This window comes from Gymnogyps californianus, chromosome 5 (genome assembly GCF_018139145.2).
Source record: "Gymnogyps californianus isolate 813 chromosome 5, ASM1813914v2, whole genome shotgun sequence".
Classification (NCBI taxonomy): Eukaryota; Metazoa; Chordata; class Aves; order Accipitriformes; family Cathartidae; genus Gymnogyps; species Gymnogyps californianus.
The window spans coordinates 875864-900986 of NC_059475.1; the positions used below are offsets into that span (position 1 = coordinate 875864).

The 25123-nt window shown below is 45.2% G+C and overlaps 2 protein-coding genes across 3 annotated transcripts; both read right to left on the reverse strand.

The window, feature by feature from the left end:
• Window positions 1–434: 434 nt before the first annotated feature.
• On the reverse strand, window positions 435–17915 carry IVD (isovaleryl-CoA dehydrogenase). 2 transcript variants are annotated; one of them, XM_050896850.1, is made up of 12 exons: window positions 17712–17915; window positions 15419–15508; window positions 13387–13438; window positions 10400–10569; window positions 8316–8409; window positions 7113–7249; window positions 5989–6085; window positions 3305–3398; window positions 2016–2097; window positions 1513–1617; window positions 764–836; window positions 435–632 (listed from the first exon to the last, which is right to left on the reverse strand). In XM_050896850.1, the coding sequence occupies exons 1-12, from the start codon at window positions 17862–17864 to the stop codon at window positions 499–501; spliced, it is 1281 nt and encodes a 426-aa protein (XP_050752807.1). In that variant the 5' UTR covers window positions 17865–17915; the 3' UTR covers window positions 435–498. The 2 variants fall into 2 exon arrangements, with proteins under 2 accessions (XP_050752807.1, XP_050752808.1); XM_050896851.1 differs by lacking the exon at window positions 15419–15508.
• Window positions 17916–18028: 113 nt separating this feature from the next.
• Window positions 18029–23698, reverse strand: KNSTRN (kinetochore localized astrin (SPAG5) binding protein). Its single transcript, XM_050896858.1, has 8 exons — window positions 23635–23698; window positions 22388–22520; window positions 22181–22237; window positions 21853–21952; window positions 20040–20154; window positions 19650–19711; window positions 19427–19501; window positions 18029–18503 (listed from the first exon to the last, which is right to left on the reverse strand). Exons 1-8 carry the CDS (start codon window positions 23696–23698, stop codon window positions 18372–18374), a joined length of 738 nt encoding a protein of 245 aa, XP_050752815.1. The 3' UTR covers window positions 18029–18371.
• Window positions 23699–25123: the final 1425 nt, after the last annotated feature.

Consider the following 25123-nt stretch of genomic DNA (forward strand, 5'->3'; position numbering starts at 1 on the left):
AGTGGTAATATGCTAAAATGCTAGCTATTTAATGGCACTCAGGTTTGTTTGGTTTTTTTTTTAAAGAACAAAATTATTCCCTCAGTGTCCATTTTCTTCTTTTTAGGTTGACTTTCTGTGCTCAGCAGTGGCTGCCTCTTGTTTCAGGCATACTGCTCACCAGCCTGCTTCGATGGCGATATGTCCTCTGGATGAACCTCAACCCTGTAACGCTGAGAATCAGGATCGCTTACGAACAGGATGAATCAGGATGATCACGAGAAGAGAAAAAAACCCAAACACTTTTCCTTCCATGCTACCATCTGATTCATTTTGTCAAAGCCCACTCCAGCAGCATCTGTTCACAGAGCAGGCAGAAGAGAGTCCACAAGTGATGATCCCAGAATCACAAGCAGGAAGGAAAAAAAAACAGAAAAAAAAAAAAAGGAGTCGTGTGCTCCAGCCTCTATGGAGAAAGGCCTCGTGGTGGTCAGGGTGCTGCTGCTCCACCGGTGGACGTTACTTAAAAGTCGCATTAAACGCCCTGCCAATGATCAGTCTGCGCACTTCACTGGTGCCTGCCCCTATCTCATAGAGCTTGGCATCACGCAGGAAACGTCCCATCGGATAGTCGTTGATGTAACCGTTCCCGCCTGCAATCAAAAAGAAGTCAAAAGTCAGTTCTTCTCTCTGGTTTCAGGCGCTGAGGGTGGGACGGGAGAGCGCACTGCTCTTAGCTCTCTCCAGCAATCACTCAGAGATACAAACACCGCCCGTGACTTACCCAGACACTGAATCCCATCCAGAGCCACCTGGGTAGCACACTCTGCTGAATACAGGATCACCCCAGCACAGTCCTAAAGGAGAGTCACAATGACGACAGTCAGGAAAGGTGTCACCTGCCCGTCTCCGGTCTCCGTGTTGCTCCGACCTTTCCATTACTCTACAGCCATCTGCTAACAAGCCTGAACTACTCGATCACAAAGGCACAGGATTCATTCCCCAGCGAGCAAGAAGCTGCAGTGGTCTGTCTGCCACTACAGAACACGTGTGTCAGGTCTGTAAAAGGCCACATGAAGACAGAAAAAGGGGAAGAAAAAAAAAAAAAAAAAGAGTGCAGCAGGGGAGCTGCTCTCACAAATGCACATCATACCCCCAGGAGACCAATGTGATTTGATTTGGGATGCAGGGCTCTGTGCTCCAACTGTTAAACACTCGGTCCCCTCCTTTGATAGAGGTGTGGTGACAGTGCCGGTTGTGGAGATGACAACACCTTGGAATCACTGCTACAGCCCCTTACAATAGCCAGGATATTGTGTTTGGGCTTCCAATAAACACCTACTGATGCTGCTAAATCTGTTGCCTTGTTGAACAAAGCTTTCTTTTTCTTTGGAGGGGAAAAACAAAAAAAGCATTTAGGGCTGTGAGCGAGTCATTTTAACCCCAGTACAGAACCTCCACCCTGCTCACGATCTGGGACCAAAGGGAAAGGAATTCCCCCAGGAGACACGGTCCAGGTGGAAGCGAGCTCACCTTCGCATTGAAGTGGCCCTGGTCACAGGCCTTTGCCACGTTGTAGACGTACTGCCGACACGCCATCAGCCGTGTGTACATATCAGCCATTTTGCCCTGCATGAGCTGCATGTCACAGAAGACAAGAGAGACCTTACCATGAGTGAGGGGAAGATTATTTTCTGCATGAGCACGGGGGATCACCCATTCCCCAAACTATCTCAGAGAAACTAGACAGATGAGAAGACGTGGATTCAGCAGACGTATATGTGGGAGCTGGAGGTTCTGTCAGTTCATGAACTCCCAGACGTCAGCCGCAGTCCCTCACCCACAAACAGTGGCCTCAGGTAAACAGGCTCAGAGATCCTTTCACCTTCCCACCACATCACTACATCATGCAGCCCCAGCACAAACTCCAGCCAACCCTCTCCATGCAAAGCCCTCCCACGACAGAGCTCTTTGCCTTCTCATTTTTAAAGAGAAAAGCAAGACGACAAAAATTTCTAATTCCTTTTCTGCCTCACCTGGAAGTGGCCAATTTTCTGTCCAAACGCTTCTCTTACATGTAGGTATGGAATTGCATGGTCAAGAACAGCTTGCATGAGCCTAAGAAAAGCACAGATATGCAGGAAAAGGAAAACAACAGAACTATTTAATTAATAATAATTAAGCCTTGGAAGCACAATCTAAGGCAAAAAGGTTCTCATACCTAAAATGATATGCTGCTGTCTTCCTACAGCTCCACTCAAACAGTGCCAAGAATAAAATCCAAAGGTCCCATTTTTCTCCCTAATGCTCTACATGTTGCTCATTTGGGACATCCTGTGGTAAGGTCTTACCTTCTTAATTCAGGGGACAGACAAAGAGTTGAAGAGCTTTCTTACAACTGTAGCCAGGACAGCTTGTGCTGCCTTGCATCTCCAGAGACCACCAACTCAAGGAGTACTAGCCAATACCATAAAAAAGTGTAGGCAAGAACAAGAAGGGTGAAAAATCCTCCTTCTGCTTTGTGGACGATGGTCTTTCCACGTGGGGATTAGTACAGAGAGACCACTTGGGAGGACAAAAGGACTGTAGGGTAAAAATAATTACTGGGGAGGTTAACGACTGAATAAAAGAACAAACCCTTTACCCAGTCCAGTGGTCCTTCTGTGTGACAGTCTGGATAGTGTTTTAGATTAAGGAATCAGTAACGCAAATGAGCTGGTTACTCCCAGAGTAATATACACTGTAGGGATACACAGGCAAGCAGTCGGGGACCAAGGCAGATTTACCATCTCTGGAAATGTTTATGTCAGGACTAATATTTTCAAAGCATGCTCTGGAGGGCCTGTGCTACACTGGAAGGCAGAGATTTGCAAACTTTCTTTCCGGCATTGCTTCTTCTATCCCTTGCCCCTCAGAGGGTGTTCCACATAGATGCTTTCAAACTGAAAAAAAACTGCATGGAGGAGTGGAGAGGTGAGGTGAGCGAAAGGAAAAGGCGGAGCACAGGCAGAGCAAGCCGTGGCTGCCTGGGAGCGCCGAGCCGAGTCCCCTCCAGCAGGAGTCCGTTAGAGCAGCGAGCAGCTACGACACAGCTAGAGTACCCAGCAGCTACAGGATCTCCCTGCTCCTGCCTCCTTCCCACAACTCTGACCCAGCCACCTCCTCCCAGCCTTTCCTCTTCTCTCTGAAGCTGCCCTGGTATCTCAGTTCTCCATCCATGATGCATCCTACTGAGAGCTGCAACCCCAGCTGGAAACCCACTGGGCTAGGTGATCGTGAAGGATCCTTCTGGCCTTACACTCCATAAAAGATGGCAAACCCTTACCCCAGTGGCCCACCAGACAGCACGAGTCTCTCCAGGTCCAATCCACTCATCAGAACGTAGACTCCTTTGCCTAGCGTCCCCAAGACATTTTCAGCTGCAATCGGCAAAGGAAAGTGATTTACTTGTGTGCAAAACTAAGATAAGCTGTTGTCTGAGGGCTTGTGTTCGCTGGGGAGAGGATTCAAACTTTCAGTCCTGTTCACCTTGCTTTTTGGCTTGAGACACAAACATTCAGGATGAGCCAGAGAGGCGCTGAGGTTTGATACATATCCTCCCTACCACTGAAATGTCTTTTCAATCCCACCAAAGCCAAAAAGGAAAAGGCAGTAAAGTGTTACAAAGTGCATCTACAATCGCTGCTATTCTCTTGCCTATTTTCTAAAGAGCAAGGTGCTCTCCAGAGATCTTCCAGCTCAGCATTTGTACCAACAAGAACAGGAGACTTAATAGCCTTGGAGGACAAATTGGGAGCCCCCTTCACCATCCCATTAGTTTGTATCTAACCCAAACTGACAGCATTACCATCTGATGTCTACTGAGTGCGTATTTGAAATGAATGCACATCCTGGTCTGATATGCTTGGGTCACCTCTCTCAGCATTCCCAATACAGGAACCAAAGCTTACACAGGCAAGCAGTCAAAGCTCACCACATATCACACGTCAGAGTGATATATATTAGTCTTCTGAGATTAGAGAATATGAACAGCCATTATCCCCCCTTCTGTGAGGGGGGCTGAACAGAACATTGCAGTTGTTATAAATAAATGTTTTCGAAAGACAAGTAGTATTTCTGTGACTATGGAACAGGAAAACAGCCACGTTAGATAATGGGCTGAGAAAAAAACCTCAAGAAACCATTTCACTTTGGGACAGCGTAAAGCACGCGCTGATGTTAACAAGTATAAAAAGAGAAGCAAGAACAAAAGGCTCATCTCAGCAAGGCTGTACTCTCACAATCAGGAGAGAACTTAAAGCCTAACAACTGTGCTTTGTAGGTGGACAGAGACTATCCACTGATCACACCATATAGGAGAACTGACATATACTTCAGGCTTTGATCACAAGAGATCCAAGAGGCATGATATGCAAAGTGAAAATGAGAGAGGACTTGGACACATGCAGATAGTCTCCTGAAATAAATAATCTGTTTTTCAGTGGCAGAAGCTCATGGACTGCATTGTCTCCTGCTTATTGAAAAGCATGTTGATGTAGCATACGGAGAAGCGCAGCCTCTGCAGGGCCGCCATCATGATATTGGAGCTAGAAAGAGGAAGAAGAATGAAGCTTGGCTTTCAGAGAAAAAGCTCGAAAGCCCCACAGACAAGAAAGAAAAATACTAATAGCAAACATTACTTTGAAGAACAGAACACAAACGCCAGCATCAGTAATAATGAAGTGACAAAGCTGTTCATGAGTAATGACATCTCACAGCTAAAAAAGGACTGAATAGCCTGAACACTTTCCTGTATGTCCAGGGAAAAGGGATGGATAGGTACGTGGTGAGCTGAAGGACATGCACGCTGACTGCACAAGGCGGGCAGACCTGCTGGCTGCGTATCACAGCAAAAAAAAAAGTTGGGGCTCTGAACCAATGTTTACCAATGCAACATGACCAAATGAATCCACGGACAACACTTACTATGAGAAAAACACCAGCCACTCAGCGGAGCATGGCTGGCAGTGAAACCCACATATTTTAAAGTGGGTAGAATTGCAGTGCTAGAGGACATCTTGATCTGAGAGAAAGATCCTGCAGACATATGAAATGGCATCAAACTGGTTCAGCTTCCAAGGCAGAAGATCAGAAGCAGCATTAATGGCCAGAGTGCAATTTGTGTTAACTTTCAACGCTGCAATGATGTGCTTCTCTGAGTTATGAGAAAATGGAAATCCCGTTACCATGAGAACATGCTGTTCTGTACGGATGATTACCTAGGAGATGATCTGAAGACTGGGGCACTGGCCTTTCTGATTTCAGAGTGGAGGGATCCAATAAAGTTAGAAATGTCAGATTTCAGCTGAAACTCTTCCACTTACTGCAAAGCAGCTTTTGGTGGTGTATGGGGAGCAGGAGAGTTACTTGCTCTGCAGATATGCAATTAGGATTTTCATGAGTTCAGATAAGGCATCTCCACCACTTGCTGTATAGAGGCTGTAATTTTTCTATCAACAAAAATAGCCACTGGAGTAACAAAACCAGCCACTACAGTGGCCCCTGCTGTACTAACTAATGGGGGAAAGGATGTCCATTTTCAGGCCCTGACCCCAAAAGAACTCAGAAATGTTACAGGCAAACCAAAAGTCTGTTGGATAGTCTCCAGTGATTTTGGAGAGAAAAAACACTTCAAGGCAAATAAGCTCTCCTATATACAAGATGGGGAGCTCTAAAAACAAGTTTCTTTGGAAGCCTCACCTAGGCTTTGCAGAAGCAGTGGTTAAGAGTTAGGTCCGTGAGGGTGAAAGAGGAGTGACCTAACAAGGGATGTGCTCATTCACTGCAATCCAGCAGATTGCACTTTTCCAGTTTCACCAGCTCTCTTGCGAGGCTGCCAAAGAGCAGATAACCATCTGCAAAGCCCTCTAGGTCACAGTCTGAACATGCATGTGATTAGCGATCCAATTTATCTGATCAAGAAGACAGGAAACCACCACGTGCATACTGCCTGACTTGAACCCAACTCACCAGGGATCTTGCAGTCTTCAAAGATCAATTCACAGGTATTAGACCCTCTCATTCCCAGCTTATCGAGCTTCTGGGCTGTGCTGAAACCGGGCATTCCCTGCAAAGTCAAGACAGCCAAAATACATTTCAAATCTCAACTCTGACAGACTCAACAGCAATCACTAGATGTCTGTGAAATTCCCCTGACCACATGAACATGCCTAGGGTACCAGAAGGGAGTGCAAAGTGAACTGCCCACTCTGGGAACAAGGACAGGCATAAGTGCAAGGCAGAGGAAGCAAATGAGCAGAGAAACATGCACATATGAACTGAGTGCATCCATTTTCTAATGCACATAAATGTTAATAATTATTTGGACAGCTGCCAGCACCGACTCTCCCAGAGTAAGGGTTGCAAGCTTTGCCAGTGACTGAACTATTCTAATCACTAAGTCAGGTTAGTCCATCAGAAGGTTTACTGATCTCTGAGATTTTTTATTTCCAGTACCATTTATTTTATCACAGCTTCCTGCTTTCCTTGGGTGACAGAGACGTGTACAGCATAGCCTCAAATAATTAAAAGGGAAGAAAAAACCCAATAGATCCCCGTTTTCCAAGGGCTCCCCATTGAACAGCCCATTTCTGCTCCCTTTGGCCTGCTCTGCTTTGCATGCATGTTTGGGTCTTTTCAGGATTCCAAAGGGGCAGTGCAAGAAAATGGGGGGAAGAAGTGAATAGAGCTATTTTAATGTCTTGGCTTAAAAAAAAAAGCCACACAAAATTAGATAGTGGGATAGTAGGACACATTTACAAGGCCTCCAATATCTCTGACAATTTTTGGCAACAAGCAAGCCCTTTTGTATTAGGAACTTGTCCGTTCTCTCTACATTTCTAGCCCTAAAGACTGGTTACGTGCTTGGATACCAAAATCCAGGAGTGCCCAGCTGACAGTGCAGTATGCCATGTCACTGGGGCAGAGGACTAATCTCATGGGTTTATAAAATTCAGGCAGAAAGTAGTTTGTCTTTGAGCAAGGGGCTGACAGCTACAGAAAAAACTAGTTGACTTCTAAATGAGCCAGCTAGGGTGAAAGAGTTAGCTTTAAAAACCACACTACAATAAGCTTGTGAGAATTATTAAACCTACCCTCTCCACAATGAACGCAGTTATACCTTGGGAGGCTGGAACAGCATTAACATCAGTTTTAGCATAAACGATGAGAACGTCTGCATCTGGCCCATTGGTGATCCAAAATTTGTTCCCGTTCAAAACAAAGTAGTCTCCTGGAAGCAAAGAGCTGCAATCTGTTAGCTCACAACAGACACAGAGCAACACCTATATCCTCACTCAATTTATTTCAAAACAGGCTTCCAAGGATGCTCTTTAAGACCCCCTGTGCTGGTTTTGGCTGGGATAGAGTTAATTTTCTTCACAGTAGCTAGTATGGGGCTATGTTTTGGATTTGTGCTGAAAACAGTGTTGATAATTCAGGGATGTTTTCGTTATTGCTGAGCAGGGCTTGCACAGAGTCAGGGCCTTTTCTGCTCCTCACCCCACCAGCGAGCAGGCTGGGGGTGCACAAGGAGTCGGGAGGGGACACAGCCAGGACAGCTGACCCCGACTGCCCAAAGGGATATTCCAGACCATAGGACACCATGCTCAGCATAGAAAGCTGGGGGAAGAAAAAGGAAGGGGGGGACGTTCAGAGTGATGGCGTTTGTCTGCCCAAGTGACAGTTACGGGTGACAGAGCCCTGCTGTCCCGGAGATGGCTGAACGCCTGCCTGCCGACGGAAGTGGTGAATGAATTCCTGGTTTTGCTTTGCTTGCACGCGTGGCTTTTGCTTTACCTATTAAGTTGTCTTTATCTCAACCCACAAGTTTTCTCACTTTTACCCTTCTGATTCTGTCCCCCATCCCAGCGGGGGGCAGTGAGCGGCTGGGTGGGGCTTAGTTGCCAGCCAGGGTTAAACCGCAACATCCCCACAAACTGCACGCACAAATCCTTCCCAAGTTCAAGAAAACGCACTTCCTTAATTTCTGGAGTCCAAAGACAATTTAACAAATGCCTGACAAACTAAGGCACCTACCACTGGTTCCATCATACCACCAACCTCCACCACCACAATCAGAAGCCCACTTTCAGACCTTCAACCATCCACCTTGTGCCTTCACTACCTGACTTTTTCACACATTGAACCTCCTGGGAGGCAGCACAAGCCTGCAAACATGGCGTGGTATACCCAAGACTAAGCACCGTATCTCAGTGGTGTTGGGGAGGTTAGTCCAAATTTACAGGAGACATTATTTACGTCGGCTATCTATCCAGGCAGCACATGACAGGCTTTACCTTTCTTATCTGCTTTCAGCTTCATGGACACAACATCAGATCCAGCATTGGGTTCACTCATTGCTAAGGCTCCAACGTGCTCCCCACTGATTAGCTGGAAGAAAAGACAAGTATCAGAAAGGGAGGAAGAATAGCAGCATTGTTTCTGTTCCCTCTTTAGCCTGCCTTCCATTTTTTTTTCTGCACTGAATCTCCACAGTAGCTGTTCTATGCAAGAACTGCAAACGAGAGCCGTTGTTCCTGGTCGAGTCCTAGCAGGGAGCTCCCTTGTGCTGCTGTGCTGAGGGAACAGAACCAAATCACAGCGGGATGAGAAGGATGACTCAACTCATGTCTGAGCTAGGCGAGTACAGCCCTGCTTATAAAACACCATCTCCAGGAAGGTGCCAAAAGAACCATGCAGGCAGCCATATGCCTTTCACAAATCCCTTGTTCTGCGCTTTATGACTGCCCTTTTACATAAACAAGAGTTGTTAAACACAAAAGGCCAATGAGGGGGATGAAAAGAGATTGCAAAGTTCTCAGCAATGTTCTCATAGCCCGGTTCCCCCACACTCACACTACAATAGCAGATGGACACCCTCCTTCTGTGCCTGCTCATACCAGGCTCTGGCATAGCTGTTGCTTCCTCTTCACTGTTCCTTTCATCCCGCCCTTTTCTCCTTGCCTTTTTTTTCCTCCCTGTGTACTTTTACCCGTCTTCTCCTCCTTTTGATCTCTTTGTTTTTTAAAAAACAGACTCAATGCTTAAGATACATGTTCAACCAGTGCAATCCATCAGCGCATTTCTACAGAAGTCTTTGTGATATGCTCAAAACTAGTTAAGTACCATTGTCATGAACCAAGACAAGTAAGAACTAAAGTGATCGCACATCTCATTGAAAGGCAGTGAATGAGGGCATTAAAATACACCTGAGCAGCAATGAGGACAATTCAGGGTTACATATTAGCAGGCTGCATAATGCTTTGAGGAAGCGACACTGTACTTTGCATGTGGTTTAAATCACGTTTCTTGTGCTGATAGTTTCGCTGATAACTTCAGTAGCTGGGATTCAATGTACTAGTTAAGTTTTTCCATGCATTTAAATACCGAAATCTGTTTAACATGCTTTTGAGTCACAAACATCAATGCCCCAAATGATGAAGAAGTTTCACGTGTAGTTAACTAGCATAGGCAAACCAAGCATTTGGGCAGTGAGAAAGGGAGACTATCAGATAGGAAAGCAGTGACCTTCATTCAGAAATCTCAAAACAATTTGGGAATTTGGAAGAATATCATCCAGTGTCACCTCAAAGCCTCATGCAGTAACACAGCTCCAGAGAGCTGGACTGTGCTGCCTACAGACACAGACCTCGGCACAGGCCAAGGTCAATATGGATTAATAGGACAAAAATTAACAAGCTAGCGAAGGACAAGTTTGGCAAGTACAATATTTCCTAAGGTTGGGTGACTGAAATCGGCTAGTGCTTAAAATGCTACACACCGTGAAAGACACTCATGCTTGCACGCAGCCAAAACCCAAATACTTTCCAGTTTCCCCCTGTATTGAGTTTGTGTGGCAAGGTTTTGTTAGCGGGTGGGGGAAGGACTCCCATTGGAGAGGCTCATGGAGGACTGTCTCCCGTGGGAGGGACCCCACGCTGGAGCAGGGAAGCGGGTGAGGAGTCTTCCCCCCGAGGAGAAAGGAGCAGCAGAAATAACGTGTGATGAACTGACCGCAACCCCCATTCCCGTCCACCTGCGCTGCTGGGAGGGGAGGAGGTAGAGAATTTGGGAGTAAAGTTAAGCCCGGGAAGAAGGGAGGGGTGGGGGGAAGGTGTTTTTAAGCTTTAGTTTTATTTCTTATTATCCTACTCTGATTTGACTAGTAATAAATTAAATTAACTTTTTCCCCAAGTTGAGTCTGTTTTGCCCGTAACGGTAACTGCTGAGTGATCTCCCTGTCCTTATCTCGACCCAGGAGCCTTTCGTTATATTTTCTCTCCCCTGTCCAGTTGAGGAGGGGAGTGATAGAGTGGCTTTGGTGGGCACCGGGCGTCCAGCCAGGGTCAACCCACCACACCCCCCTCTTCCAGCCACATACCTTGGGCAAGTACTTGTTTTTCTGGGCCTCGTTGCCATTACGCACTAGCTGGTTGATACAAAGGTTTGAGTGGGCACCGTAACTAAGCCCCACAGCTGCTGATGCACGAGAAATTTCCTCCATCACCAGCACGTGGTCCAGATACCCCAAAGCAGATCCACCATATTGCACTGAAAGGAGAAGAGAAACCTCACATTAACCACCATGGAGTATATCACACATCCACAAGATCCCAGGGTTGGGCTCAGTCTTGGATGAGATCCGAGACACTTACAAGAGGGCTTCTGTTTTTGACTGACACTGTCCCTGAGCTCAGCACCTCTGGCTTTCCCCATCCTCTCTGAATTTCAGTTTTCTTATCTTAAAGGCACGGTGATACTACTTCTTCAGCATTATCAATAATTTACTTGTACAGAATAGTTTTATACACATAACATGCATAAGGATACATCTAAAACATGCTACTGACACTTGCACAATAGCGAGTCCTTCTTGGCAACCATCCTTAAGTGCAACCTGAATATTACCACGAAGATTAAATCAAAGTGGCCACCCGTATTAGATGAGAGGACAAAGGAACACAGGCAAAGTTTGTACAGTCCATGCATGTCTGTCTTAACAAGGACCCCTAAACAAGTGAGGAATCCTCAAACTGCTCAAAAAGTGGGGCACTAGGGACTTTTCTAAGCCCACAAATGTGCAGGAGATCAGCATTTTGATGGGTGGCCAATTCAGAATGAGAATGATCCATAAATGTAAGTGCTATAGTTCACCAGTGGCAAGAATGTGGATTTCAAGAGAAGACGAAGTGAGACAGAGCAACACGATCATCGTAACCAGGAATCTAGCAAGGCACACTGAGCTGAGTCTAAAACCAGTGATAAAGGCGCACAGTGGAGCAGAGAGAGAGAGAAGGCAGGAAAAAAAGAGACGGTTGAGAAATGCCTAATGGCCTTGAGCAGCTGACAGCCTACATAAATATATACACATACATACCTACACACACATTTATATACACACAAATACAGTCACTTCCCAATGTAAAAGCTTTGTTCTGCAGGCAAGAAGCAAGTGATTGTACTGCTAAGAGAAGAACTGAAACAGGAGGACACAAACACTGCGAAGTAGTCAAGGAGATAATCTGGGAGCACTTACTCGTCATCAACATGTGTGCTGTAAGCAAGCAGCAACAACAGTAAGAGCAAATACGTTTGTATGCTCAGAGTGACCAAAGAGCTGAGTGCCTAACCTGGGCTCAGAGGGCTACTGCCCCCAACTCGTCAAATTAACACAATAGCCACTGGCATTATACGCAGCCTTTCCTCCCATGTCACTCATTCTGACTCCTGTCTTTATCTGCAGGGCTCTTTATCCTCTGAAATCACGTCTCTACTACAAACCAGAGTCTGGGGTTTTACTATCAATATCCTAAAAGATGGGTTGAACAATTTCTCATATATGCCAAAACAAGAGAGTTTTCTATTCATTCCTATAGAATGGATGGGTTTGGTGCTATTACCTCGAGAAAGGAAAGGTAACTGCCTGCTGTAAGCAGTACTGGCCCATGATTGCTTTGTACTGCAAGAGGTACGAGAAAATAATCCTGCCAGACAACTTCTCATATAAAACAAACCATAGTGTGATTTAGAATGCTGCTGCCCTTTCAAAATTACTCTTTATATATGACATACCTGTACTATCGTTCCACAGTAGCTACCTATTTGCATTTCTTAACTTAGCTCTTCATAAAATAAATGGACAGTTACATCAAACCAACATAGCTTTCTTAGTTCTAAAAAGAAAACAAAAAGCTCTGTTATTTAAAATGCTCCCTTAAAAGACTTGATACACTGGTGCCCAAAATATGCCATTTAATTGAGCATACACCCTCATAAGATTTCACATTATCTTCACATTCTAAATCCCAGTCTCCACCTCCTACATCCCAGTCTCCACCTCCTACAACAAAACCAATGCCAATAAAGAAACTGCACATAGCTATACAATCAAAAATAAGGCAAAAAACCCTGGGCATCGGAGGGTTTTAGAGATAAATCTTTGAGGAAATCAAAAAGGACAGGACTCATGAGGGGACGGCTTATTTATAGTGTGGGAAACTGCTGTAAGCCTCAGGCACAACATCAAAGAAGAAAGAAGGTAAGAGTGAGAAAAAACAGGAGCAGCAGTAAATTGGGAAGAGTAAAGAGAAAGAAAGCAGAAATACAGACTCTTTCAAGCAGACTCAGTGCCACTGAAAGAAATGCAGAGGCATTATTTCAACGCATTGCTATTCAGCTTGCTTCTGCAGAAGCCTTTGCAGACGCACATCTAGAAACACAGACTTCACGATGGGGAAATAAAGGCCCCATTGGCTGCTTTTCTCCACTAAGGGCTTCTCCTCATTACACTGCGTTAGTGCATTCAGCATGACCACAGCAGCCTCAGTAATCTATAACATTAATCAAAACACTTTTCAACTAACCTGGACAAGGCTGAATAAGATTTACCCTGATTTTTTCTGACTGGTTGGATGCGGTCAGCTCTCCGTTAGTTATCACAGCTTTTCACAGCATTGTTTTATACTCTCTAACTTTTCCTATTAGAGATGGATGTTTGTTCTAGGATACTTTTATCTATAGCTCTCGTTCTTCAAAACTTGCAGCAAACGTTTCGTATTGGAGAAGCAGAAACACATTTGAGTTGCATATGTTATACCTGGAGAAACCATTTCTGAACCATACTTTCAAGTTGTAAAAGGCATTTTGTAATCATTCAGAAGTCTAACAAGGAAAAAGGATTTTGATTCAGTGAAGAATAAAAAAGTTGCCAAAGAGAGTCTTTAAAAAACATGAAGATAGGAGCTTCTGGACAAAATGGATGTTACATCACAGATAAGGCTGTTATGAACTGGAAAGAGTGAGTTTAAGTAGTCTCTCTCTTGTTTGAAGAATCACCCACCAGAAGGTAAAAGGTGGGAACAGACTTACCAGGAGCTGTGATGCCCAGAACTCCCAGTTCCCCAAGTTTCTTCCAAAACTCCTACAAATACAGAACAAGCAATCAGTCCAGACTCACAGCCAGGGCATCAGCATAAGAAGTTTTCCCAGATAGCTCACCAGACACATCAATTTATCTTATTCTTGTGATATCTCAGAGATAAATACATCGATACCAATTCCTCCTGCAGCAGCGGCTCCATCCTTTGGACTAAGAACCCAGACAGACTTAAGGACGTTAGTTATGCTACACATGGGAGTAATCTGAATTCAGTGAAAATTCACAACATAAATTTAATTCTGGAAGGACAGGTCCTAAGATTTAATTCATTGCCCAGTTTAAGGAGAATTTTGATGAACTAAAACCTCCTGTTAATTTAAAAAACTGCACTTCCAGGCTTTCATATACTATCTCTTGCTAAAGATTGTTTAGGATGTTATGACTTAAATTTATGCTTGTCTTTTACCTCACACATCCTTGTCACTGTGCTTTGGCAGCACTGTGTAGGCCTATCAGCCTGTGGTTGCCGCAAATAGCGGTTAGCATAAGCGATCCATGACTGAAACCCTGGAAATATGTAGAAGAGTTGCTATTAACTGGCACTTTAAAACTGTTCTAGTAAAACAGAAGCTGATACGTAAAGCCAAGGAAGCCTCCATGGGAGAGATTAAAAAAAAGGGAATGTTACAGCTGGGGCAGACAGAGGTGCTGCCCACCTCACAGGCGGTACGAGAAAAGTTATAAAAGGTGACCACAACAGAAAACTTGTGAACACTTTGGACTTGTGAAGCTAAAGGAGCCGAATCCACAAGGGCCGCTCAGGCATATAACCTGTAGGTTTTCAAGACTGCCAGGACAGTAGACACACATGGGGACTAGATAGCATTAATGAGTTTTGCATAGTTGAACACGTATGCTACAAAGTTCATCTGCTAGAGGACAAGCCGTCCTCCTTGACCGCTGACTCCTCCATTTGCCTATTACCCAGATTTATCACTCTGGCAACATCAGCACTCAAGTGACAGCTACATGATCGAAGGCACAGAGCTGCCGGCTGCCTCGAGACATACATGAGCTGCCTCGAGACATACATGAGCTGCCTCGAGACATACATGAGCTGCCTCTGGCACACGGCATCACAGAGTAAGAGGGAAGCCATGACATAATACAGTAGCAAAGGATGTCACCAGTGAGGACCACACGTGTGCTGGAGGGGCCATCTCTCTGCTGCTGCTTCAGACTGCAGCCTCTCCTCCACTACATGATGGACGCACAGGTGAATGCTTGTCACACGGCCTCAGTGTCCAGCGATAAGAGAGTTATCAGTGAATAGTCTCCAGAGACTTCAAAAAGTATTATTCAATAGCTCTGGATGACATCTGGTGCGCCAGACTAAATTTATATAATTAACTTCAAAGCCGCGCATATATCCCTGAAAATGTCAACATCAGAGCTCTGGGAAATCCTAGCAGATGTTCTGAGCTTTTTAAGTCTTGTGGAGCTTATGAAAACCAATAGTTAGATCTCTCATTTTCATCAATCAAACCATCCCGTTGCACAGAATTTGCTGGTTTTATTAGGAAGGCAAGTTTCAGCTCGACAGTCAAACAACTCTACATTTCAGCATTTGCACACAATATTTTCACAACAAATTTGAGAGGAAACTCAGATGTGCAAGAAAGGGTCCTAGCTAACAGAATACAAAGCACATATTAGAGAAGGAGTCTGAACAGAGTCAAGCAGAAATACCACAATAAGAATCCAAACAAGACCATTATCAATCTTTTTTTTTTTTTTTTAATTGCATGCTGGCTGGGTTCTGCCCCAGGTTGCTGAAAGTTGTTAACAAAAGATAAAACAGGAAATCAAAAAAGTGTTTTCTCTATGGCTTTCAAGTTTGAAAAGTTAATGCATATGTTCCTGTGGTGTGGACTGGGATTCTTTGTCTGGACTAATGCACAGATCAAAGTACAGACAGGCTTTCACTACCATCTATTTTAAATGCACACATGAAATACTTGCCCGCATGCCTTTGAATTCATTTTCCTGGTCAATCTGTTGGGCCTTCGGAGCCAAATGCTCTTGACAGAACTTTGTCATGGTCTGTCTAAGCTGGGAAAAGAGATGAGGAGAAACACATATGTTACATCTCATCAATATGTTGTCGTCTTCTTCCCTAGGATACAGTCAACACTCCCCTGCCAGGCGACTCTAGGATCCTAAACCCAGAAGCACAAGACCATAAGGAAATTGATGTTGCAGGTTACTGAAAGACCATATGAAAGGCCCTTAGCCTTTTAAAGAGAAGCTACTGATGTACTTAAGTTCCTCTCAGCATTTAACCTTAACAGTCTTACCCCAACATGAGAGAACGCTACTTAACTACTGCCTGCACTAGGGCTTTAGGGGATGTTTTTGGTCAGGAAACTTTGAAAGCTGATGAACAGAGCTTATGATATATTATCCCCATCCAGTAGCTGCTTATGGTTTCATTTAATTATATGCAGATGCCTGTAATAAGCATGCACACTAATTAAAATGTGTTAGTGTATCAAACTGGAACTACATTAGCTATCCTACTATTTTCTACAGAGGGAAAATTTGATAAAGTCAGGTACGCTCGTTGATCCAAGTGTTAAAAATCTCAAAATATTTTTCTAAATTTTAAAATCTGCTTACATATGTGTATTCTGCAGAAGTCTATATGCATACTAAGAAAATATATACAATATCTTAAGTGTTTTTAACATAAAGATTTAAAAATTTTGTCTAGATATTACAGTAGAGGTTAATAAACCCATTTTTCCTTTTGGTCCTTTATTTACACAAATTAATGCTGGTGAAGGAACAGTCTCAGAAACTGAAAGCCTCTGCTGTTTAACCAGAACCTGTAGAAGGGGCAGAAGCAACAAACCAGAACATGCCCACTCTTCTCTGCCTTTCTCTCAACACCACAACCAAAGTATCCTCTGTTTTACAATTAAGATACATTAGTTTCCATGGCCACCCAGACCTTGGATTCCAGTACCACCGAACAAGCTTTCTCCCTGTTGATAGATTTAAAAAACTTAAAAAAAAAACCCCAAAACACATTAGATATGTTTCCATTGTTACAAAGTTGACAGCAGGAAACTTGAGCATAAAGCTTAAAAGAAAAAAAAAAGAGCTTAAAACAATAATAAAAAAAATCTTAATCAATTAAGAGACTGAGGGATAGACTCAGACACACATCCCTGATACTCTACACCAGTTTATAAGTTAGTGCTGTTAATTCACAGCTTCATTAGCATTACTGAAGATTTCTTTCTGATTTTTTTCAGCTTTCCCACCAGATAGATATGAACTACAAGAATATTTTCCTCCTTTTACACCTGCTGAATGTAGAAGCACAAAGAAACGTCAAGTTAATTCAAGCTGATAAGGCTATAAACCATGAACACAAACCTGGCAGAGAATAATTCTGTAGTAAGAAAGAAGGGAGAATGAGTAAGTTTATTTTGTACATCAATATGCTTGCACTGTCATAATTATATAGTAAGTGAGGCTATAGCTCCAGACCCGAGAAGCACCAAGGAAAATAGTTTCATTGGCAGAAGCCTGTCTGGACCAACCCTTTGAAGACACTACCTTCCCCTCCATGCCCTGGGGCAGCAGGGAATAAGCGCTATGACAGCTAACACTAGGCTGCTGCTGAACACAGGAGGAAACAGTAAAGCTAAGAACTACTATCCTAAATCTTTAGGTCCCCCCTTGGGCAAGAGAACAAGCTAGGAGAGCTGCAACACTTCTTTTGAGAGGATTTGACGAGACCCAATTAATTTGTTTCTCTGCTGATCATATTTCTGATCAAACAGGCCCAACGTGAATGCAGTAGGGGTTTTTTTGTTGGTGTTTTTTTTTTTTTTTTTTTTTTTTTTTTTTTTTTTTTTTTACACACACGCAGTGCTTCGTTGTGCGGTGTTTCATCGCGAAGAGGCGCCTTCCCCCGCTGAGGAAAGGCCAGCGCCGGCTGGGACTGCCTTTTGCCTGGGGCCCGGGCGATCGCTCCCCGCCGCTCCCGGGGAAGGCTCCCGCCGGACACGTGTCCGGGGCGCGCCCTCTCCGCCGGGGGCCGCGCCGCGCCCCCTCTGCGCACCCTCGGATAGGCCGGTTCCCCACAGCCGCGGCCAATCACCGCCCGCCCGCCCCGACACACCCCCTCGGCGGGGAGGCGCTCCGCCAAGGGCCGGGGCCGCCCTCTCCGCCGCCCCAACATGGCGGCCGCCACCGGCAGCGCCCGACCGCGGGCAGGCCGGAGAACCGGGCAGGCCCTTACCTGTCGCTGCTCCTCGCTCAGCCCGTTGACCGTGTCGTCCACCGCCAGCCCCGCGCAGCCCCGCCGCAACAGCCCCAGCGTTTGGCGTCTCCGCGCTCCGCGCAATCCCGCGCCACCCGCCGTCCGGCCGATCGCCACCGCCGCCGCCGCCATGGCTGCCCAGGGCCGGTACCGGCGCGCAGGCGCGGCCCGGCCCCGGGGGAGCGCCCCGCCCCACCGCCCGCCTCTCCGGTGGGGCCCGGGAAGAGGAAGGAGGCAGGGATGCGGGGAGCTGGGTCAGCAGCCCTGCTTCGGGGACGTAACAGCGCCTGTCCACATCCTTCCAGTGCATTTAATGGGTTAAAACCAGTAACGGTTACAAGGCGCCGACAGATTGAAGCAGACGAGCCGTGCACCAGCAAGGCGTGCGGTAAAGAAAGTCCAGGCAGATGTGGGAAGAGCTGGGAGAGCTTGACAACATGGGTAGCCAGCCGTTGCGGCTCTCCCCATCCATCCGTCCTGTTCCTACCCCCGGGAGGTGCTAACCCGCCAGAGAGAGCGGCAACCTGCTCCTCGGGTTAGGCCACCACACGAAAGAACTAGGTCTGCAAAGGACTGACCGCTGAACTAGGAGTAAAACATCAAAAAAAAAAAAAAGACAGTACAGTCCATCCTCGTGCCTCACATAGCCAGGAGCAGCTCCAACTCATCGAGTATTGCTGAACATTCCTTAATTTCTGCTTGAAAGGAGGAATGCTTCTCCAGGGACTGGTGTCTCTCTTCTTCTGCCAGTTTCCACTTAGCCATCGCTGTCTGCGTAGAGAAGTCAGCATACACAACGTTTTACTAACACCAAACTGAATAGCAAAGAACAAAGCAAACAACACTACTGAATAGCAAAGCCAAGTTCTAAAGCAGCTCCAACTAAAGCATTTGAACTCTTCAGCAGGGTCTTACCTGCTAAACTAAGATTAGTCTACCTTGACTGGGAGGTCTTTTACCTTGGTTCCTCAAGGAAAACGGCAATTTATCTGTGACCAAAATTTAGGAAGTCTTATATAACAGCGATTTCATCAATTAGCTCTTAAGCTTCTTACCAAGGATTGTAGAACTGTAATTTAATGACTCTTTTGGTCAGCGTATAGACAATGTTATTGAAGCTGCTTGTGCTTGCATACTTCTTAGTTCCCAGAGAGACTACCTCAGGTCACTGGTCTGCAACAGCTTCCAAGTTAGATCAAATCTTCTGAATTCCAGTGTAACAGCCAGACTGGTGGATTAGTGTTCTGCCAGTGGTGCTTACAACCACCTGCAACACAGTCTCTCTTGAGAGGAGCTGGTCTAAGCAGACAGAGCTCCATTTCCAGTACTGACATCCATCTTTACTTCGCAGCTGATTCAGTCTGACTTGAAAGCTATCAGTCATTAATATCACTTTCACCTTCTACCTTGTTTCAAGTTCAACCGTATACAATTCAACTTGAAATGACTGAGATGAGAATTAACATTGCCCCACCATAAAATTTGCTTTAAGCCCTCTATTTAGAAGGGGAGTAACACATGCAGTTTCCTTAATGCATGTATATTTATAACAAAAGATGAATGCTGCAGGCTTTCACTGTCTAGTTCATTTGGAGAACAGAGCAGCACTGGGAGGAGCAAAATAACCTTCAGAATCTCACTCAGCACCAAGTGCTCATTACCTGGTCGAGTCTGAAACAAAGTCACAGTCTTACCTGAAGCACCTCCTTTTCTTTTGCAGCTGTTTGATTAAATAGCCTCAGTTCTTCTATGAGCTTCTCAGTTAACAGCTGAAGAGCCAAAAGGAAAACAGTTTAATATAATGCAAGTAACTGCAAGTCTCAGCAGCTGTTTCCCCGACATCAGTCAAAAAGGGCAGTAGCACACAGACTTCTCAAAGCCCATTTAACTCCTATCGCTATTTCAAAATTTTCTTACCCTTGTCTGCTTCTGGCATTCTTGTGTCTTCTCTTCCTCCTCCAAAATGTTGCTGCCTGTAACTAATTTATGAGATGCATTAGTGAACCTCTAATATACAGATAACTTTGCTTGTAAGAACTAACAGCTTTTCAAAGTGACTTTCTACAGCAAGACAGACTAAATTATTTTCAAAGTTTATCCAGGACAGGGCCTACTACAGGAAGCAGGTTTTTCTCTTAAGCTAGGGGGAAAAAAAAAAAAAATCCCCTGGAGTAATAGCAGCGTTTCCTTAATGAGGAAGCAGAGTCCAAACGTCTTGTGAACAGTCACAACAGGAGGAAAAAAAAAAAAAAAGACGTGTTCTGAAGAATGAGTACCAGACTGGTATGTGAAGTGCACAGTCCTTACCAGGATCAATGTTTCTGCTTTCTAAGATCACCATGCAAGTCTCCTGAAATTTCTTGAGCTTCTCAACTTCTTGTACCAGGCCTTCATTCTCCTCCTTTAACTCCTTTATAGTACCCTGTCATTAACACAGGTAGTGAGTGAATCAAGTTTCCAAGGAGATTTTCTTCTCATTAGTCAGTAATACTGAGTGTGATGCTAATGGCTTAACAAATGCTCCGCTAGCACCAAGAATCAGATCTTGCCCTTCTGTCTCTACCACGACAGCAAATTAGCCTGTTGCAGACCCTTACTCCTGCTTCTTGACAGGATTAATACATTTATGACATCCACATGACATAGCAGTAACTAGAAAAATTTGATCCTAGAGATAAATTCCTTCCAGGCAATCCTAGCATATCTTTTCTTGTGCTCCCTCTCATATATATAATTCAAGCGTTTGACACATTGAAGAGCATATAAACATTGGGAAGAAAAGGGCATCTTAGAATCTTTAAGCCACAGCATTATTCCCTACACAGTTCAGATATTACCAGGCAATCGGATAAGCTGATCAACCTCACAAGTTGAACGCAATTCTCCAAGAGAATCAATAAGTATGTGGATTAGGGTGATCCAGCTGATAGTGTCAGAAGCTTTTTGAACATTTCATAGGAGGTCTCAAAGGCTCTTAAAGAAATCAAGCTGTCAGATAAGAGGAATGATCATCTCACAGATTAGTAACTGGCTGAGAACTAGGAAATACAGTGAGCTTTTACAACTGAAGGTTACCAGTAAGGCCTCTTGCACAGACAGAAAGCGTGTCCTAGAGTGATCTGTAAGAGGTGGTGAATAATGAGGTGCCAATTCTGAATCCAAACTCGATTCAAGAAAGTGAAATCTGGTTGAAACAGAATCCACTGAACAGTCCCAGCTTTCTCAGCCTTTCCTCCAGTCCCTTAATCATCTTAGTGGCCCTTTGCTGGACTCTCTCCAGTATGTCCATGTCTCTCTTGTACCAGGAGCCTAGAACCGGACACAATACTCCAAGTTTGGCCTCACCAGTGCTGAGCAGACGGGAAAAACTTGCAGAAGAGTACAAAGACACTAAAAGATTAGGCAACAATATGACACAATAGTGCATGAAGAAACATAAGCTTATATAAACTGAGCTCTGCGTTAAATACTCAGAAGAGAATGAGGTCACTGTCCCTCAAACTTAGTGCACAGTAGTGACCAAAATCCAAGTAGAACGTTCTTCGTTACTATAACGAGACCATACACATTCCTGAACCTACATCTTCAATCCTGTATGCACTTTCACACCACACCATGTGATAGGTTAACAGAGCTAGGAGAGATTGGGTAAAAGGAACAAGGAAATTGAATAGCTTATCTACCATATGTTAGGAGCTACAGAAGAAAGAGAATTAATAGACCTCATACCATCAGTGGCAAGTGATTATTTACAGTTTCTCTTGATGTAGCTAGGAAGCATCTGGCAATATCGAGGTTGTTTTAATAAAATTTCATGCGAGTGTATAGTTGTGAACTTGAAATACTCTCCCACAATGAGTTTAAAATGGAATTAGAGCTCTGATGACTATTTAACAGTGATCTGGATGCATTATCCATCCAAATACATCTGCAGCTCTGCTGATTTCCAGGTTCTAGCAGATATGACAGGAGTCAGAGGAGAAAACCCAGCCCACCCAATCTCTACTGACTTCTGATGGAGACAGGAAAATGAGCAAGACAATCCCCTGATCTGACCCTGTAGGGATCAGAATATAAGAATTACTCAATGATTTATTTATTTCCCCTCCCCTTTCCTTACCTGTGCTCCTGTTAGTCTGGAGTGTAGCTGTTGTTTGGCTGTTTCTAACAGCTGATTCTTGGTCTTCAGCTCTGCTTCTAGTTTGTATCTGTTGAGAGGTCTGTAGAGTCAAACATCAAAGATTTAGGGGCAAAAATATCAGTATTACACACCTTCTCTTTTACTTCCACAAACGTGCCCTTTTTTGAAGCACTTGCTCTTGTTTCTGACCAAGAGCTTTACTCAGCAAACTTGGCAAGAAAGCTGTACATGGGTGAGAGCTCATCATAATCCTCCAAGAGGGAACATTACTGCATGAGGGCAACTAATAGAAACTTCAGAAACATACCCTCTTGTAGCCGTCTTCTTTGAAAGCGGTTCCACTTTCTTGGCAGATTTAGGCAACCTGAAAAGATGGGTAAAATACAATTACCAGAAGACCGCTGCATTCTTGCAGATTACCAAGTCTGTTAGTTTGACAAAATCTGCAAAATGCTAAGCCATCTTTAGGACATTTGCCAAGTAATAAATCCATCAATATTTTATTTTCATTTACCCTTGGTTTGTAGCTTTGAAGACACCATCTGCTGGAATGTTTGAGCTAAAGTTAAAGTTGGGATCTTTGCTGAACTCTAGATCTGCTGTTTTGCTGATGCATTGTTTCTTTGAAGGAAAGGCCATTTGCATTTCTGCAAGAAAAAGACAACAATGAAAACACTACAATCTACAAACGATCACCATAATATGCAGAACTACCGGATCTCTTAAGTCTTCAATTCGAGGTAAATCACCATTATATCTGGCTAGAATGGAGACTTTAAGGCAGCGACAACTAAGGGCAGCCTTCAAATTTTACCCAGGATTAAGGGTCCAGAACAAGCCACAGATAGCTCAGATGGTAGACAGCATTAAAACAGTTACCAGGCTAGCACTAATGAGAGAAATTGATAATACAGGTATGATAACAAAGGAGGCCTCAACATCAAGCAGACAGCATGCCACAGGGTTCCAAGCAAAGTTGTTCAGTACTGGAAGCAAAACAAACACAGCCCACTTGAAACATGAAGCTCTCTTAACTGAGAGTTTCAATTCACTATGAGTACATACACTTCTAAAATAACACTAATGACAATTAGCTTTCTATGTAAAGTTCATTTGGCTTTAAACCACAGCTGCTTGAGTATATAAAGCTTTGTTCATATAGTGAGTTTAGGAAGCTTCCCCCCCCCGCAAGTTAAGTATTTTTCAAATGACATACCCATAAGAACATTTATATGAGAGCAACATGGGAGTTTGCACTGATACAGACTAGCTCCCATGTTTTTAACGTTAAGCCTTGGCGCCTCACATTTCTAAAGCGCTGTAAGTAGTGTCAAAAGACTTACAGAAGTAAGAGCCCCTGAAGGAAAATATCTTTAACCTCAGCGGGCCGCTGCGTTCGGTAAGCAGGAGATACAGCCTCCTCGGGCCCAGCACTGGAGCCCGCCTCAACGGGCTGAGCTGCGATGCAGCGAGCAACCGCCCGCCCTGCTCAGAGGCGCGCGTTTAGCAACAAAAGCGTTAACCGAAGCCTCAAATAGAGACAAAGCAGCTGAATAAAGCCTGTAATGAGGCTTCCCAACGGCCACCACAGACCGAGGCAGTCTTGGAGCTCCCTAACAGACGCCGCTCCCCCCCCCCCCCCGGCGCGCGTCGGCCTCACTCGGACACCGGCCCTCCGCACCCGCGACCTCGGTACCCCACGGCGGAGCGGAGCGGAGCGGAGCGGAGCTCTCCCTCCCTCACTCCGGAGAGGGTACGCACCTGCGGGCGGGCCGGCGCGGTGAAGCGCGCTGTAGACGGGGATGCGGGAGGGCTCGCCCTCCATGCCGGCCGCGCTCCCCTCAGCCGCCGTTTGAATCGAACCCGCCGCCAAACGGTTGGGTGGAGGGCCCCCCCCGCGCATGCGCAGCAGCGCCCCTCCGCCTACGCGCTGGCCCCGCCCCAGCGAGCAGGGCACGCAGGCGCAGTGCGCGCGTGGAGGGATGTGGTGGCGTCGCGCGCCGTCTCTCTCTCCCTCTCTCGCCTGTTCCCTCAGAGAAGGCGCCGTGGGGATGGCGGCTTCCCCAGGCGGGTGTGACACTGTTTCCCCTCGCAGCTGCCCTCAGGGGAGCCCGGCCGCCGGCGGAGAGGGCCTTCCCTGCTTCCCGCTGCTTTGCCCTGTGGTTTGGGCACTCGAGGCCCGGAGCCCTCAAGGCTTCTGCGGCCTTCGGTGGGGCGGGGGAGACTCTTACGGGCTGTGGAGTCTCCTCCCTGCTGTGCCCTCAGGGTGCCGGTGCTGCCACTCGGCGTTTGAGGCGGTTAAAATTGCCCTCCCATACTGTAAGGGGAAAGGAAGCATCGGTATAAAATGTTTCCCGATTTTATTAGGTGTTTTCGCAGTGTTTTCCAACACAGTTTTCAAAATGGGTGAGAAGTCCCCCCAAACAGTAACGGAAGCGGCTCCCGTGTGGAGAGCGTTTCAGTCAGCGTTGGCTCACTCCTGAGGGCAGCCCACCTGAACACCCCGTATGAGAATTGCACTATGAAAATGCAAAACTGAAAGAACATCGTCTATTTCAAGCATTGTTATTAGCTTTAAAAGAGCACATTCCTAATCAACGCCAGGCAGTTGTGGCCTGTCTCCCACAGAGCAAGGGAAACTACGTGTGGGTGTCAGAAGGAGTGAATCTTTAAGATGTATACTTTCCTTTCGCTGGTTATATTGGAAAATAGGTTAGGCATTTAAAAGATGAAGAAAATGAACCACAGTGTTCTTGATGAAAATGAAGCATCACTCAGATTTAGGAAAGTTTGTCATAAGCATTTATTTCACGTCAACTTGTATAGAGAATGTTTTCTCTTTTTCAACAGATAAAGGCAAGGAAGTGTTTGTTTTCCTGTTTGTTTCTGGTAGAGAAAAAAAAAAGTAAAATTCAAGATTCACCAGATAGATACGCAAATTTTAAAAAGTTACATGTTTGTGGGGAATGCCTTGAGTGGAAACACGCTATGAAGACGACACACAAAGCACCCGAGTCACTGAGGGGACGAGGACACTTTTCTCAAAGGGGAAATCTCACACTGAAAATCTTTGGCAGTACTAGAATTTCTTCTGATAAAACAAACTGAAGTTGTTACTGAAAATAGATTTGGGCTGGATTCTGCAGCTTCCTCCATGATCAGTAAGAGATGGTATCAACTCAGAAGTCTCGATGAGATTTTTTTATAATATCTGAACTACTTTGATGAGATCTGTGAACCTGGACTTCAC

Excerpts from the sequence above, each read along its gene's own strand:
- IVD (XM_050896850.1), bottom strand. The coding sequence starts at position 17,864 with ATGGCGGCGGCGGCGGTGGCGATCGGCCGGACGGCGGGTGGCGCGGGA. Across the intron at positions 3,399-5,988 it reads TGAAGACTGCAAGATCCCTG|CTGAAAATGTCTTGGGGACG; the intron begins GTGAGTTGGGTT and ends TGCCGATTGCAG. Across the intron at positions 633-763 it reads GGATGGGATTCAGTGTCTGG|GCGGGAACGGTTACATCAAC; the intron begins GTAAGTCACGGG and ends TTTTGATTGCAG.
- KNSTRN (XM_050896858.1), bottom strand. The coding sequence starts at position 23,698 with ATGGAGGGCGAGCCCTCCCGCATCCCCGTCTACAGCGCGCTTCACCGC. Across the intron at positions 19,712-20,039 it reads AAGCAGAAACATTGATCCTG|TTACAGGCAGCAACATTTTG; the intron begins GTAAGGACTGTG and ends CTCATAAATTAG. Across the intron at positions 19,502-19,649 it reads AATGCCAGAAGCAGACAAGG|CTGTTAACTGAGAAGCTCAT; the intron begins GTAAGAAAATTT and ends TTGGCTCTTCAG.